The following is a 14,090-nucleotide window of genomic DNA, read 5'->3' on the forward strand; positions in this document are numbered from 1 at the left end:
GAGATACGGCTGTAGGTATTGTACGTGGGCAGAAGCTATGTGAGATGCTGACCCCAGTTTACGAAGCCTGGTTCAGTGACTATCCATACAACGAGAAGACCATGGCGAAGTGTTGACAGTATTGTTCTTGTCCGCGTTAACCTTCATCAGAATACGAGGTGTGGCGCGCTAGGATCTAGTTTTGGCCACCTTAACCTGTCTCTGCGCCTTTAATGGAAGGTTTTTAGAAAGATAAACAAGACTAAATTGGATAGGGACTTGTTCTGAGAATAAAATGCTAAAATCAACTAATTCGAGGCGCCATGCTCGCCAGTGTCTGTTGGAGAATTCCTTTCACGATCCTGCCATGGTCAGAGGCAGCAACGTGCGTCCCAAAAAGAAATGGGCTGGACGGGAAATAGGCTTCCACAAGGGATGAGGTAGCTATTGGCTATGGCAGTCTTTATTAGCCCTACTGATCCAGCTTTACACATTGCAAAACATAGTCGCACTCGCGAGAGGCAGAATACTCGTCTGGAAGATCATTCACCAACCACGCCAGGTCCCCATCTCAACCTTCACTTCTTATCAAAAACTTGAACTTGGCGGTAGAATAGGCTTGTTCAAGATGGCTCGGCACGGTTCAAGCGACCATGAAGCATACCTGTCGGATACTAAGCAGACGCAACGCTCTATCGAAAGGCCGAGAGGCCGAAAATGGGTTTATATGACCATCGGCTTCTGTCTCTTGTGGGTGGTGACGGGGATTCTGGCTCTTAACCTCTGGTTAAAACGGCCTCCAGCCAACTTTAAGCCTGAGACCCTAACTATTGGGGTGAAGACAACTGCAGGCGGCCAGCGAAGCGACAGCCTTGTTCTAGAACCACCTGTCGCGACTTATATTCCCGGAGATAGTCTCGTTAAGGCTGAAAGATTCGTGTTGGACTCGACTTGGGATGCCGAGGCACCCGCAACGACGCGCAACTTCTCCCTATCTTTGGAGTATGTCATATCAGATGTTGATGGCTTTAACAGGACCATGATTGCAATCAATCACTTCTTTCCGGGGCCGGTGATCGAATGCAATGTCAACGACACGGTTCGTATCAACGTTACCAATAATCTGGCTGAGCCTACATCGATCCATTGGCATGGAATCTACCAAAGAGGCACACCCTATATGGACGGTGTGACTGGAGTCTCGCAGTGCCCGATCCCGGTGGGGGAGAGCATGTTGTATGAGTTTGTCGTAAGCGAGGAATGGGGCACTTACTGGTATCATTCGCATTATGGTTCGCAATACAACGACGGGGCGTTCGGTGCGTTTATTGTCCATTCTAGCCGTGAGCCGTACCGTGACCAGTACCAGGGCGACATGATTATCTTTCTAAGCGATTGGTACCATACCTTCTCCAACATTCTAACAGCCAAGTACCTAAACGCTACGGGGGTTGTCTATGCACCAGTCGCGAACGGTATCGACCACGAGCCCATCCGGCCGTGCAACGAGACCGAGTGTTTTGAGAACGTTTCATCGAGCAATTACACCCAGCCGGGTCTACCTACCTCTGTGTCTGAGCCCAAGCCAGACTCTGTCCTTCTCAACGGTCTGAACTTTTGGAACTGCTCGTCGTCATCCGGAGAGGGCTGCAAGGGAGGCCGCTTCACCGCCAGCGTGGATGAGGGCAAGACGTATCGTTTGCGGCTCATCAACAGTGGTGCATACGTAACTCAAATGTTCACCGTGGATAACCATCTTCTGCAGATTATCGAGGCAGATGGCAACGATGTCGACCAGCAATCCAGCACGTTGCGACAAGGGATCAACATTGCACCCGCGCAGCGCTATTCGGTCCTAATTAACGCAACTTCCCCGGTCGGAAACTACTACATGCGGACGAGGAATGCGCTGAACTGTTCATTCGCGCTCGAGAATTTCGCAAATGCCCCAGGGTATACGGGCGACGCCCTGGGAGTGCTGCATTACGCGGGAGCAGACAACACGACCGCAGCGACGGCCGGAGAGCAGTACTTGTCCACCACTCAGGACTACTGTCTTGATCCTGACCCACAGGAGCTGAAACCGTACTGGGGGCCAGGGACGCTCCCGGAAGCCCAAGTCACCAACATTGTATCCTTTGGCTTCTATCAAGCCGGAGCGTCACAGCGTATCTTTGTTAACGCGACATCGTGGGTGCCGCTCCTGGGAGATGCCACGCTTCTTCAGGCACAGAGAGGTCTGAGATCCGGCTCCCTAGTGGAGGGTGGAATCACCTACAACTACCCTCCGTCGCAGTTCGTCGTGACCATGGAGAACGCAACGTGGGCCCAGCTGGTCATTAACAGTGGGAGTAACGATGCACACCCGTTCCACCTGCACGGGCAGTACTTCAACGTGGTCGGGACTGGCACCGGCACATGGAACAGCTCGATCGCACTCAACACCACCAATCCACCACAGCGAGACACCGCCGTCGTCCCTCCATCCGGCTGGATCGCCATCCGCTGGTACGCCGACAATCCGGGACTGTGGCTTCTGCACTGCCATTTTTCATGGCATCTGAGCAGCGGCCTCAATATGCAGTTCGCACAAGTCAGTAGTCAGCTCGCCGCTCTTGACATCCCGTCGCCCGTCCAGAGTCTCTTGGAACACCAGTGCGCTACCATCCGGGACATCTACGGCGACGGAACTACCGTGGTGGGTATAGGGAAGTGAAGCAGATTCATCACTCATTTGAGGAAACTTTTGTTCATTTCAAGGTCAGCATATTAATCTCGATGTTAAACTCGTGCTTGCAGTGTATCTTGGTTAATTGTTCTGTCGATATTTCGGGCGTAGATAGCGTTCGGTGTAAGTCCTCCTTTTCTGGTCCTGAGTTATGCCTCACAGCTTGGCATACGACCTTGTAGATCTGGCCTTCTCCTCCTCAAAATGGTAGATACTTCTTTACTCCGTTTCTTACATCTAGACGTACAACGTCCAAGTAATTTCGTGCTGGGGTGGTCGCGGAGGGGGAGCAAAGGCGGCATCACCCTCTTGCCCAATCGGATAAACTTGGGCTTGGCATTGAATTATCCGTGTAGTAAATAACCTCACCATCTCGCCTCGATAAACCACATCATGACCTTTCCTCAACGAGTCCACACGACCACATCTCTGTTCTGTACACTACACAACGACATTCACTTCAACGAGGATTACGGCCGCAGTAATGCAGTAAATGAGTTACGATGTTGATGAAAGACATATTGCTGCTCAAATAATGTCATCTTTCTTTTCTTAGCTTGGAGTGCCGTTTGTGGAATGATGCCATCCAAAGTCTATCAGAAATTCACGACCTACTAGTTTTCCTGAGTTGTCATCAAGGTCTGTCAACATGTTTGAAAAGTCGCTGGTGGACCTGATTAAAGGTCTGCGCAGCCACAAGGGCAATGAAGCGGAATATATTCAAAGCGCCATCAAGGAATGTCGAAGTGAGATTCGGTCACAAGATCTGGACCTGAAGGCTACAGCACTCTTGAAATTGATCTATCTGGAGATGTTCGGCTACGACATGACATGGGCTGCCTTCAACGTTTTGGAAGTCATGGCTTCGCCGAAGCTCATGCAAAAAAGAGTAGGCTATCTGGCTGCGGTTCAGAGCTTTCGACCAGAGACCGAGGTTTTAATGTTGGCTGAGAACCTGCTCAAAAAAGACCTCACCTCGCCGACGATTCCGATTCTCTCGCTACCTTTAACGACTCTTCCGCATTTTGTCACTTCTTCATTGGCCTTGTCAATTCTCACAGAGCTTCTTCCTCGATTGTCACATTCGCAGCCTGCTGTACGGAAAAAAACCATAGTTACGCTGTATAGACTAGCCCTGGTCTACCCGGAAACTCTCAGAGTTGCGTGGCCGAAGATCAAGGAGCGTCTCCTGGATGAGCAAGAAGACAGCAGCGTTACTGCCGCCACTGTCAATGTAGTCTGTGAGCTGGGATGGCGACGGCCTCAAGATTTCCTCCCTTTGGCACCCAGATTATTTGAGCTCTTACTCGCTCAGAAGAACAATTGGATGGGAATCAAAATTATCAAACTCTTTGCTGTTCTTACGCCGCTGGAACCGCGACTTGTGAAGAAGCTGGTCCGGCCACTGACGAAGTTGATCCAAGAGACCACGGCGATGTCCCTACTATACGAATGTATTAGCGGAATCATCCAAGGTGGCATACTCGATGGTGCGGAAAGTGGAGTGGACGTGGAAGAAGTTGCTGATCTTTGCATCTCCAAGTTGAGAGGCATGATCGTCCTCGATGGCGACCCGAATTTGAAATACGTCGCACTTCTAGCCTTTAATAAAATCGTGGGCACACATCCGGCCCTTGTTTCTATGCAGCAAGACGTCATCATGGCGTGCTTGGACGACCCAGACATCTCGATCAAGATGCAAGCATTGGAACTGGTCTCCGGCATGGTCAACAGCGACAGCCTTCAAGCTGTTGTGAACAGGCTCATGAAGCAACTCGCTAGTCTGCCATCTTCTAACGATGGGAGCGGTCATTACGATGAAGGGCAGACAGATATGGAACAGAGGCTAGTACCAGATGAAAGAGGATCCGAGAACGCACCTTTATCCGATGAATACCGACATGAAATCATTGGTAGGATCCTGGATATGTGCTCACAAAACACCTACGCAAACATCACGGATTTCGAGTGGTATATCGAGATACTTGTTCATCTTGTACGACATCTTCCAGCCGACATGAATCAGTCTCAATCGAGGGCTATGGGTGACAATAGCAATTCTTTGGGTGCTCGAATAGGGTCCCAACTTCGCGACATTGCTATCAGGGTAAAAGAACTTCGCCCAGAAACCACCAGAGCTGCGGAAACGCTCGTGCTCCTGTCCAACCGGGCAATTGCATATCCAAGACACGGCTCTGGGCAAAGTCAAGTCCTGCAATCCACGGCGTGGGTTTGTGGTGAATTCGCAGAGTATCTCTCGAACCCTTACGAAGTTCTCAACTCCTTGATCCACGAGTCGTCTTATGGGTTCGCTCCCAGCACGTTGGCTATTTTCATTCAAGCTCTCCCAAAGGTAGTCTCACATATCGCCATGGTTACTAATCGAGAATGGAATATCTCAAGGGGAACGACTATGTCCTTGTTACTGGCTCGGGCGACTGAATTTCTCGAGAAACTATCATCTCATCCCAATTTAGAGGTGCAGGAACGAAGTGTTGAGTTCTTGGAACTTCTCCGGCTTGCAACGGAGGCGCTCTCAGCACAAGCCAGCAACAGCATCCACGCGCCACTTCTTCTCACCTCTGCCATCCCGTCGCTTTTTGCCGGGTTGGAACTCAACCCTGTCTCCTCGCTAGCACAGAAGAAAGTGCCTCTTCCTGACGATCTTGATCTGGATGTTCCCATCAACCCAGACCTGCCATCTATCCTGCAAGCATCACAGGTGGCGGACGAAGACGAGTCTGGTGATGATGTCTTCCACGCATTCTACCACGAGCGAGAGCTTGTTCCGGTAGCTACATCTTATCAAGCTCCTACGGCCGCAGCATTGCTGGACGCTGCAGCAGAAAACGAACCCGTCTCCTATCAATCTGCCCCAGAATCTCCAGCCACGTTAGCCAGACGAAAAGCTGAAAGACTTGCTCGGGCAAGAGATGATCCATTCTACATTGCCCCGGCAGATGATGCCGATCCCCGCATCCACGATATCATTAGTAGGACGAATGGCGATGAAGAACTGGATGTTGAGTCGATTCCTATAATAGATCTGCAAATTGACCCTGCTCAAACTGCTGCAGCACATCAGACAGCAGATATACCAGAAAAGCGAACTGCCAGAAAGAAGAAGCCAGCTCGCAAATTTGTAATTGCTGCCGATGAAACTCTCGATTCAGAAGCACAAACTCCTCAAATGTCACAATCCCTATCGACTTCCAATGCTGCCTCACACTCATCCACGCCGACAGCGAATCGGCCTCGATCTCTCAGTCCTAATGCACAACTTCGTAGCAAGACCTCTGCGCGGCCAACTCGGAGCTTGCTGACCGTTGACTCATCTACATTACAAAATTTAACACTGGAGGGAGAGTCTGCTGAAACTGAGCTGGACATTCTCCGCCGTGAAGCAGAGGAGGCCGAGATGGCACGAGCCTTACGTGAAGTCGAAAGGAAAAGACTTGAGATGCAGCGTGAAGCCGAACGTGGAAGAACCACTCTTGGTGAAGGTGTCGACGCGGATGGCACTGTCGTTCGCAAGAAGAAAAAGAAACGGACGAAAATTTTGGATTCAGTCAGTGCAACAGATGTAGCAGATGAACCACAGCCCGATTCAGGGACAGTCAAGAAGAAAAAGAAGAAGAAAAGGGTCAAGCCGGCGGAGACTTCCCCAGTTGGCGATGAGCAAGAGGCTGGAGGCAATTGAACTTGGGTAGAAGTATTGTTGTTGCTTTGACCAAAGGAAGCATGATATTTATCAACACGCGGCAGCATCTAAGGCAAGCAGCGACGACAATTCTACCTTTCCGAGATTGATATCAACCCGATTTTCCAAAGCCTGATCCGAATCACAATTTTTATAAAACACACTCTTCTTGGCTTGAGCTCTTCGGGAGGACCTCCTCGCTCTTGTGGCTTTGCCAACTTCTCACAGCTTTGTATTCTGCAATACGCCCGGCTGTAACATTTCTAACCTTTCGCATAGCAGACCCCAAACATACGATGCTCTTTTATCGTCTCGTACAATTGGTGCATATTTCTGTACAGCCCCAGCTCTCATATACAGGCCATGTGTCTGTCTGCCCGCCGAAGCGGCCTGCACCACCAGCCGCGAACCCTCCTCGGAAGAACGTGCGGCGATGGCTTCGAAGATTTTGAAGAAGACCTTGATCACTCCCGTCAACTCGCTTGCTAGGCCTGTCTTGCAGAAGCATGGGTCGAGAGAGTTGATCACGATCGGGTTTGGGTCAGGCGCCTCGACGGGGTCGACGGCAGCAGACAACTTGATGACTGCAAACATCTGTAATAGTTTGGAGAGATTGTACCTTGATCCAACCATGCCGTCAGCAAAGGAAGTTTCCAAAAGAGCGGGACCCTGTAGGGCTCGACCTACTGGTTCATCGGATCCACGTGCGACTCTTCCTTGAACCAGGCGAAAATGTCGTCGCCGTGATTCTCAGGCCACTTTGCCGCATCATATAGGGCCGATCCAACGAAGGTCATGTGCGGCGTGGTCCCATGTTTTCTAGCCGACTCCTTTAGCTTTGGGATTACTTGCAATGCGAGCAAGAAAGTGCCGATGACGTTCACTGCAAGAGTACGCTCGGTGTCGTATACGAGTTTGAACTTGATGGTTTGAATGCCGGCATTGTTGATCAAAACGTCCAAGCGAGGAAGGGTGTTGACCCGATCAGCAAAGGACTTGATGGACGGGGGTGACTCGAGGTCAAGTTCCCATACTTCGATGATAGATGGACTGCAGTTCAACAAAGCCTCGATCTCTTGCTTGGCGTTCTTGCCGCGGGATTGACTACGGCATGCTAAGATGACTCTGGTGGCACCGAGGCGAATGATGTGCTGGACGGCTTCCTTTCCCAGACCACTGTTGCCGCCAGTGACAATGACGGTCTTGGATGCGAACGAGGCCGAAGGCTTGGGGATCCTGAGAATAAATTGGGTGTGAAGAAAGTTGCCAAAGGAAGGCATGATGATGGACTAGAGGTAATACTTGCACGAGCATCTGAATGAATAAACCTGTTTCCATTGTCCAGCCCCGATATTATATACACCTCGTATTCCTTCGGCGATACGAGGCCCGTCATGTCCGCGGACTTAACAAGACTTGGCATCGAGTCTCCCAAAGAGTAAGATTGAGAGCTTTCGAAGATTCAAGGATTCTGCAATGACCACCACAAGACCAATCGCAATGCGACTCGGAGAACGCGTCGTCTTACGCACGGCAAAGATGGGAGAATTTCAAGCTAGACGGGAATAAGGCAACACCACAGTCCTCTGTCGGTCTGTCTAGGTCCTACACGTGACCCCGATTTTGGCCAATACCTTGACCCAGCCTTTTTGCGCTTCCACTCCGTCGTTTTCGTATAAGCAGTCAAGATCGGTTGGTCTGTGATGGTTCCGATATGGAGTCTTCGCATGTCCCGTTTCCAGAGGGGGGCGAAAAGCGCCATCACACACCCCGTCGACGGTCGCGCATTCCTCTATCATGTGAACCCTGCCGTACTAGAAAGTGCGTGGACTGCTAACAACAATCTATCTGCCGCCGACTCCGAGCAAGTACTAATTGACAAGCAGGCTGAAATGCAATCGAGAGAAGCCATGTCAAAACTGTACGGCCCGGAATCAACAAGCGTCTTGCAGGTTCCGTGGCCCGGCGACTCAGATTCCAGGCCTGTCTCGTGGAAATGGGGATGAAGATACTATGCACGGACGTATCGGCCACTTGGAAGACCTCGTAAAAAGGCTCATTGACCAGCACCAGGGAGTCTCTTCATCCAGCAAGGATGTTTTCCATTCTGCCGGGAGCCCCAACCGCGAGGCGAGGTCAACATTGCCTGATAGACCGCCTGGTGCGCGCACCATTGACTGTGCTGAATCTACCAACATCGATGATACACATTCAGTATATCATAACGAGAATGATTGGTATACCGTTTTACAGGAGGTACGTTGGCATTATTTTCTGCCTGGTAACACCCTAATCATTTCACACACTGGCCAGCAAAGCTTGCTTCCAGCGGCTCAGACTGATCTGTTGTAGATTAGGGAGTTAAAAAAGACGTGGTCTCAGGAGCAGGATGACCAGAGTGACGATAGCGTTCGTCCCAACGCATCGCACACAGTGGATGGATCGAGTCTACTGTTCCAACAGGTCGAGCCGGTCGAACGCGTGGAGATACTATCTGGTCTGCCATCCAAGCCACAGGTTGACAAACTCATCTCGTACTTTTTCGACCATCAATCATTTCCGATCACCGTACCTCGTAAGTCATCGACTGTGTTATTATGGTGCACGTAAAACTCACCGGACAAACAGCGATCCTCCACAAGCCGACATTCATGAAGCATGTACGAGTTGCTGATCCTAGTATATGTGGTTACTGGATAACTGATCACTCGTCCAGTACAATGACCATTGGAATAATCCCAACGAAACCAACATCATCTGGCTTGGTCTCTTGTTCTCAATATTAGGCATCACAATGCTAGCCTACCATCAATACGGTGAACCGGCAGAGCACGAAGGCAAGTCCGAATCACTCTTCCACCTCTATCGAACGCGAACGGCCCAATGTTTACTCAGTGGCGACGTTGCCAAGTGCCTACCGTACACGGTAGAGGCGTTGCGCTTCAATGCAACCGCCGAGTTGAATCGGAAAGACGACAGTCGTCGTGGACTATGGATCATGACCGGTGTCATCGTTCGGACTGCCATCAACATGGGCTATCACCGCGATCCCGGAGCTTATCCCAACCTTTCCGTTCTTCAAGCCGAATACCGACGCCGCATCTGGCTAACTGTGATCAGTATGGACGACATGGCCTCCTTCTTCCTTGGGTTCCCACGCATGAGGTCGATGATTTACTCCGACACGAAGGAGCCGCGAAATTTACACGACTGGGAACTCTCGGACGATGTTACTGCGTCTGCGACCGTTCCTCCATCGCGATCATTCTCGGAAATCACAGAAACCACATATCTAATCGTCAAGAGCCGCCTTCTCAGTGCTCTAGGCCGCATCTCCGACTTCAACAGCAAACCTACCCCAGGTCCGTACGAGACGGTCCTCGAGATAGATCGTGCCGTAGATGACGCATACCACGGGTTCCCAGAGCACATGAAAGTGCCTTCTCTCAAAGACACATCCTCGCCCATCCGCACTGTTGCCGAGTTCTCCAATCTGAGTTTGTTGTGCATGTACCATACGGGAATATGCACTCTTCACCGCCGCTTTCTGGTCCAAGGGAAAGATGACAACGAGTTCATGTTCTCACGGAACAGGTGCATTTCCTCTGCTCTGGGTATCTTGGACTTTCAACGTATTGTGGAACCATCGTTTTACCGGATGTCTCAGACTCGACATATTCTCGTCCTCGCTGCGATGATTTTGTTTTTGGAGATTGAGGTGAGACGAAAGGAGCCTCCTCCTGAAAGCGGCGAGAAAACTCCGGACACCAAGACTCTTCTTCATGTGTTGGAGGAATCATGTACGTTATGGGCACAAGCGATGAACGCATGTGAAGACACTTGGAAAGTCCACCGTTTTCTTGTCAGCATGCTGTCAAATGTAAATGTCGACGACACTTGTACAATGTCCAGGCCTGGTGGTGTCGGACCTGGATCCTCGCAGACGGGATCGATGATGACACCGATGGATTTGACGATTACAGCGGCCGATGATGATCTGCAGGCTGATACGTACTGGAAGGAGTTTTCTACATTTGAGAAGGAATTATCGAATGTCGACTTTGACTGGGTACGTTAAGTGCCTCTCCTCTTGATTGGGGTTCTCACTAACAAGCACACAAGGCTACATGGGATGCTTTCATCGATGAAACCGATTACGGGACTGATCCTGTGTATTGAAGTTTTCAATTCTTTTGTCGGTGTCTGTAGGGCATGTTTTGTACACACTCGGAAGATTCCACGTATGAGTCAATACTCATCTTCGGCCATAATTCGAAACTGTATCACGCCAATTAACCATTTACTCGGGAGAGTGATGCTCCCCGAGTCGAGACCTATCAATGTGACGGGAAATGAGAACGTTGAAATCGTTACATTACTATCTCCAAAAGAAATCTGACTACAAACGAGAGTGTTGCGGTTTTCCAAGTTCCCATACCACCACGATTCAATAGAGCTACGGCAATGTTCCAACGACAGCGGTATTGGCATCGACACGATATGTTGTTTCCCAAGGTTCTCCCAAATCATGTTGAAACCGGAAGCTTTCAGTATTGGTCATCATCAGCAGCAGCACCATTGATGTTGTTGTTGTTGTTGCTGCTGATGACATTGACCTCGACCTCGACCCCGGTATTGTGTTTGCGGTTGAAGTTGTGTCGATGAGCTTCCATGCGAGCCTGTCCCGGTGTCATGTTGTGAACCCCTGACTTGAGGTGGTCGATCAACTGGTGCATACGACCAAACCCGTTGCCGATGATGCTACGGGGGCAGATACCAACAAGAGGACACAAGTATGCCTTGGGTTGGATGTGAACCTCGCGCACGTGACGGCTACAGTCTCCCTTGTTCTTGAAGGACTTGGCACAGTAACAGCAGTACGTTGACTTGTCGGAGAGGCGGTTTGCCTTTTTGGGAATTGAACCCCGTGTGTCTTTTGAGTTCGCCACATCAGCACTTACAAAAAAAAAACTCACCCCATCTCTGTGGGTCCAGTTTCAAGCTGGAAGCCACCGAGAGACGAGTCCGACTGATTTCCCCATTGGAACCCTTGGATAGGCATCATGTCGAATGATGGTTGTTGATTGCTTGATCCAATGGCTTGCAGAATATCAGGGCAAGCTAGGCAGGTTTGTGTTAGGGTGTTGTGGATGCAGAAGATTGGGAAGCAGCAATATTGGCATGACTGAGTGGGGAAGCCATGCTGACAGAAAGCATTGTAAGGATCCATGACTGTGCCAATAACGATGTGAAGAAGGTCGAGAAAATTGCGAAAAAGTCCTGAATTTTGGGTCGGGGGAGGAAGATGGTCTTATGCTTGGAAAGGGTGCCCGAGGGGATTTGGATGGTCTTGGGTAGGGCACACGGGGCAGACAGGGCAGATGGGGCAGACGGGCAAACTTGGCTGCATTTAGCGAGGTAGAGAAAGCAAGGGCATGCCGGGCATCACAGGCTGATGGGTTGGGATGGGATGCGATAGGTCAAAGGCTAGACCGGGCAGAACAGGGCAATCGTGGCATGGGTGCTACATTGGTCGTGAGGCTGCATTGCCAGCGCACATTGAACAATGTTCAGTAAAACGCCCCGAATGACCGACCCTTGTGGTGGTCTACAGAGGAAAAAGTACGAACTCAGGCATATTGAATCAATGACCGAGCGTTGAAGTACGAAGTAGTTGACAAGCATAATAAACCAATGTATATCCGTGTCTAGGTATATTGGTCCAACAACCACCAAGACCCTGGCCCAGACTTCTGCTTCGAAGGCAAGAATTCCTCCGGGCACATCGATTAGACCACCTCATCTTTCTCCCGACTCCCTTTTCCCCTTCGGCCCACAAATATCATCAAAACGGCCCGCTCTCCTCAGTCTCATGTGATGGCACAAGAGAAAGAAACCTGTACGGTTTCCAAGACATATGATCAGATGGACGAGAAGCGACGATGCGGCGGCGTCTGGATCGCCAACTCCCCTTGCACGATGGATCAATGGGGCCAGGCTTGATTTCACCCTGGTTGCCGCTGCCCCGGAAGCCTTCCGAAATCTTCGCGCTTCATGCCGAGATCGAAGGCCACATCACCTCCGCGAGATACAAGATCTACAAGTCTAGCGGGCCTCCATATTCAAATCATCTTGTTTCGACTTGGCACGTGGTCTAAAGGTGCTTGATCTTTTGAAAAACGTGGCTTCCCAGACGAATAGCTGCCGTCATCACCGTGGACAAGTCGAAGGACGTGTTGCAAAGACACGTTCACGTACAAGTGGCGACCATGTACCCATGGCAGAAACAAACTCTGCAACCAGGGGGCCGGATCATCCATGCGACGTCGGTTCCGAAGCCGAGCATGGTCAACGCCCGCCGAAAGATGCTGATTCAGACCTACATATACGAGCCTGATAGTACTCACCTGGCAAGTCTGTCACCGGGTGTCTCTAGATGTCACCCTCCCCCGAATCAAGCATGGCCGACCGCAAGACTGACATGACCTGTGAGATTGGTGGCGGGGAGTCGCAAGTTAGTCCGACCCACGACCGTGATCTCCCACGAGAAGACGAGATATCTCGAGCAGGCATCGCGAGGATCACCAGAGTCTCATCTGTGGTGACGGTCTTGGTCGCCGGACTGGCACTGTTCAGTGATGGATACAACGCACAAATCATCGGGTAAGACATCGTATCGTGCCCCAGCATAGGTGACCATGGGGTTGACGGGTCATTCGCAGGTACATGGAGCCACTGTTCACCGAACTTTACAAGGATGGTATGTCGTCGACCATCAAAACACGATTGTCGAATGCCTACCTCATCGGTGAAATCTTTGGCATGCTGTTCTTCGGATTCATCATCGACAAGGTCGGCCGCAGGACCGGCATCTTCTTTGCCACTCTCTTCCTGGTCCTTGGTGTCGTGTTGGCGACTGCCGCGCACGGAACGAGTCAGCTCGGCATGTTTTGGATGATGATCGTCGCCAGAGGCGTCGCGGGCTTCGGCGCTGGAGGTGAAGAAAAGACCACCAAAGACCCTCGGACCGTCCGACTGACATCCTCTAGGCGAATACCCAACTTGCGGCACCGGCAGTGCCGAAGCATCCGACGAAAGCGCGTACGTTCGGCGCAGACGAGGCTTCTTGGTCGCCGTGGCCACCGACTTCGCGATAGACCTTGGTTTCGTCATTGCCGGTGTGGTGGCCCTTATCGTGATCAAGGCATACGACGAAAACATCTCGTCGGGGATCTGGCGAGTGTGTTTTGGCCTTGGGTTCGTTCTTCCTGTCGTACTGTTCGTCTTCCGCATGCAGATGGTCGAGTCCACGCAATACCGCAGGCATGCCATCAAGCGCAATGTCCCTTATTGGCTCATTATCAAGCGATATTGGAAGCCCATGGTCGGCACGTCTCTGGCATGGTTCTTTTACGACTTGTAAGTCCCCCCGCCTGAGCGAACCCTCGTGCATCATCTTGATACTTGCGCAGCGTCACATACCCGTTCGGCATCTTCGGTTCCACCATCATCGGCCAACTGAACCCAAACAACACTTTGATCCAGAACATTGGCTACGGCACCGTCCTCAATTGCTTCTTGCTGCCAGGGTGCCTAATTGGAGGTGTTCTTATGGACCTCATAGGGCGAAAACAGACAATGTGTCTCGGTGTAAGGTCTCCCCAATGAAATGTCTTGACAATG

General features: G+C 50.9%; 5 protein-coding genes across 5 annotated transcripts; 3 read left to right on the forward strand and 2 right to left on the reverse strand.

Annotated features, from left to right (window-relative positions):
• Positions 1–607: 607 nt before the first annotated feature.
• Positions 608–2,695, forward strand: PV06_10775 (uncharacterized protein; the record flags this gene model as incomplete). Its single annotated transcript, XM_016412358.1, has 1 exon — positions 608–2,695. One exon carries the CDS (start codon positions 608–610, stop codon positions 2,693–2,695), a length of 2,088 nt encoding a protein of 695 aa, XP_016257372.1.
• Positions 2,696–3,105: 410 nt separating this feature from the next.
• On the forward strand, positions 3,106–7,747 carry PV06_10776 (uncharacterized protein). The gene has a single exon (XM_016412359.1). It carries the CDS (start codon positions 3,357–3,359, stop codon positions 6,405–6,407), a length of 3,051 nt encoding a protein of 1,016 aa, XP_016257373.1. The 5' UTR covers positions 3,106–3,356; the 3' UTR covers positions 6,408–7,747.
• On the reverse strand, positions 6,630–7,687 carry PV06_10777 (uncharacterized protein; the record flags this gene model as incomplete). Its single annotated transcript, XM_016412360.1, has 2 exons — positions 6,630–7,026; positions 7,095–7,687. The coding sequence occupies 2 exons, from the start codon at positions 7,685–7,687 to the stop codon at positions 6,630–6,632; spliced, it is 990 nt and encodes a 329-aa protein (XP_016257374.1).
• A 518-nt stretch (positions 7,748–8,265) lies between the features above and the next one.
• PV06_10778 (uncharacterized protein) lies at positions 8,266–11,789 on the forward strand. The gene is made up of 5 exons (XM_016412361.1): positions 8,266–8,663; positions 8,760–8,982; positions 9,036–9,067; positions 9,124–10,476; positions 10,530–11,789. Exons 1-5 carry the CDS (start codon positions 8,421–8,423, stop codon positions 10,584–10,586), a joined length of 1,908 nt encoding a protein of 635 aa, XP_016257375.1. The 5' UTR covers positions 8,266–8,420; the 3' UTR covers positions 10,587–11,789.
• PV06_10779 (uncharacterized protein) lies at positions 10,955–11,469 on the reverse strand (the record flags this gene model as incomplete). The annotated part of the gene is made up of 2 exons (XM_016412362.1): positions 10,955–11,240; positions 11,384–11,469. The coding sequence occupies 2 exons, from the start codon at positions 11,467–11,469 to the stop codon at positions 10,955–10,957; spliced, it is 372 nt and encodes a 123-aa protein (XP_016257376.1).
• Positions 11,790–14,090: the final 2,301 nt, after the last annotated feature.

This window comes from Exophiala oligosperma, assembly GCF_000835515.1.
Source record: "Exophiala oligosperma strain CBS 72588 unplaced genomic scaffold supercont1.15, whole genome shotgun sequence".
NCBI lineage: Eukaryota > Fungi > Ascomycota > Eurotiomycetes > Chaetothyriales > Herpotrichiellaceae > Exophiala > Exophiala oligosperma.

Bases quoted from the DNA above. Each gene is read 5' to 3' on its own strand.
- PV06_10776 (XM_016412359.1), top strand. From the start codon at position 3,357: ATGTTTGAAAAGTCGCTGGTGGACCTGATTAAAGGTCTGCGCAGCCAC.
- PV06_10778 (XM_016412361.1), top strand. From the start codon at position 8,421: ATGCACGGACGTATCGGCCACTTGGAAGACCTCGTAAAAAGGCTCATT. The intron at 8,664-8,759 runs GTACGTTGGCAT...GATCTGTTGTAG, and splicing joins GGTATACCGTTTTACAGGAG to ATTAGGGAGTTAAAAAAGAC. The intron at 10,477-10,529 runs GTACGTTAAGTG...CAAGCACACAAG, and splicing joins CGAATGTCGACTTTGACTGG to GCTACATGGGATGCTTTCAT.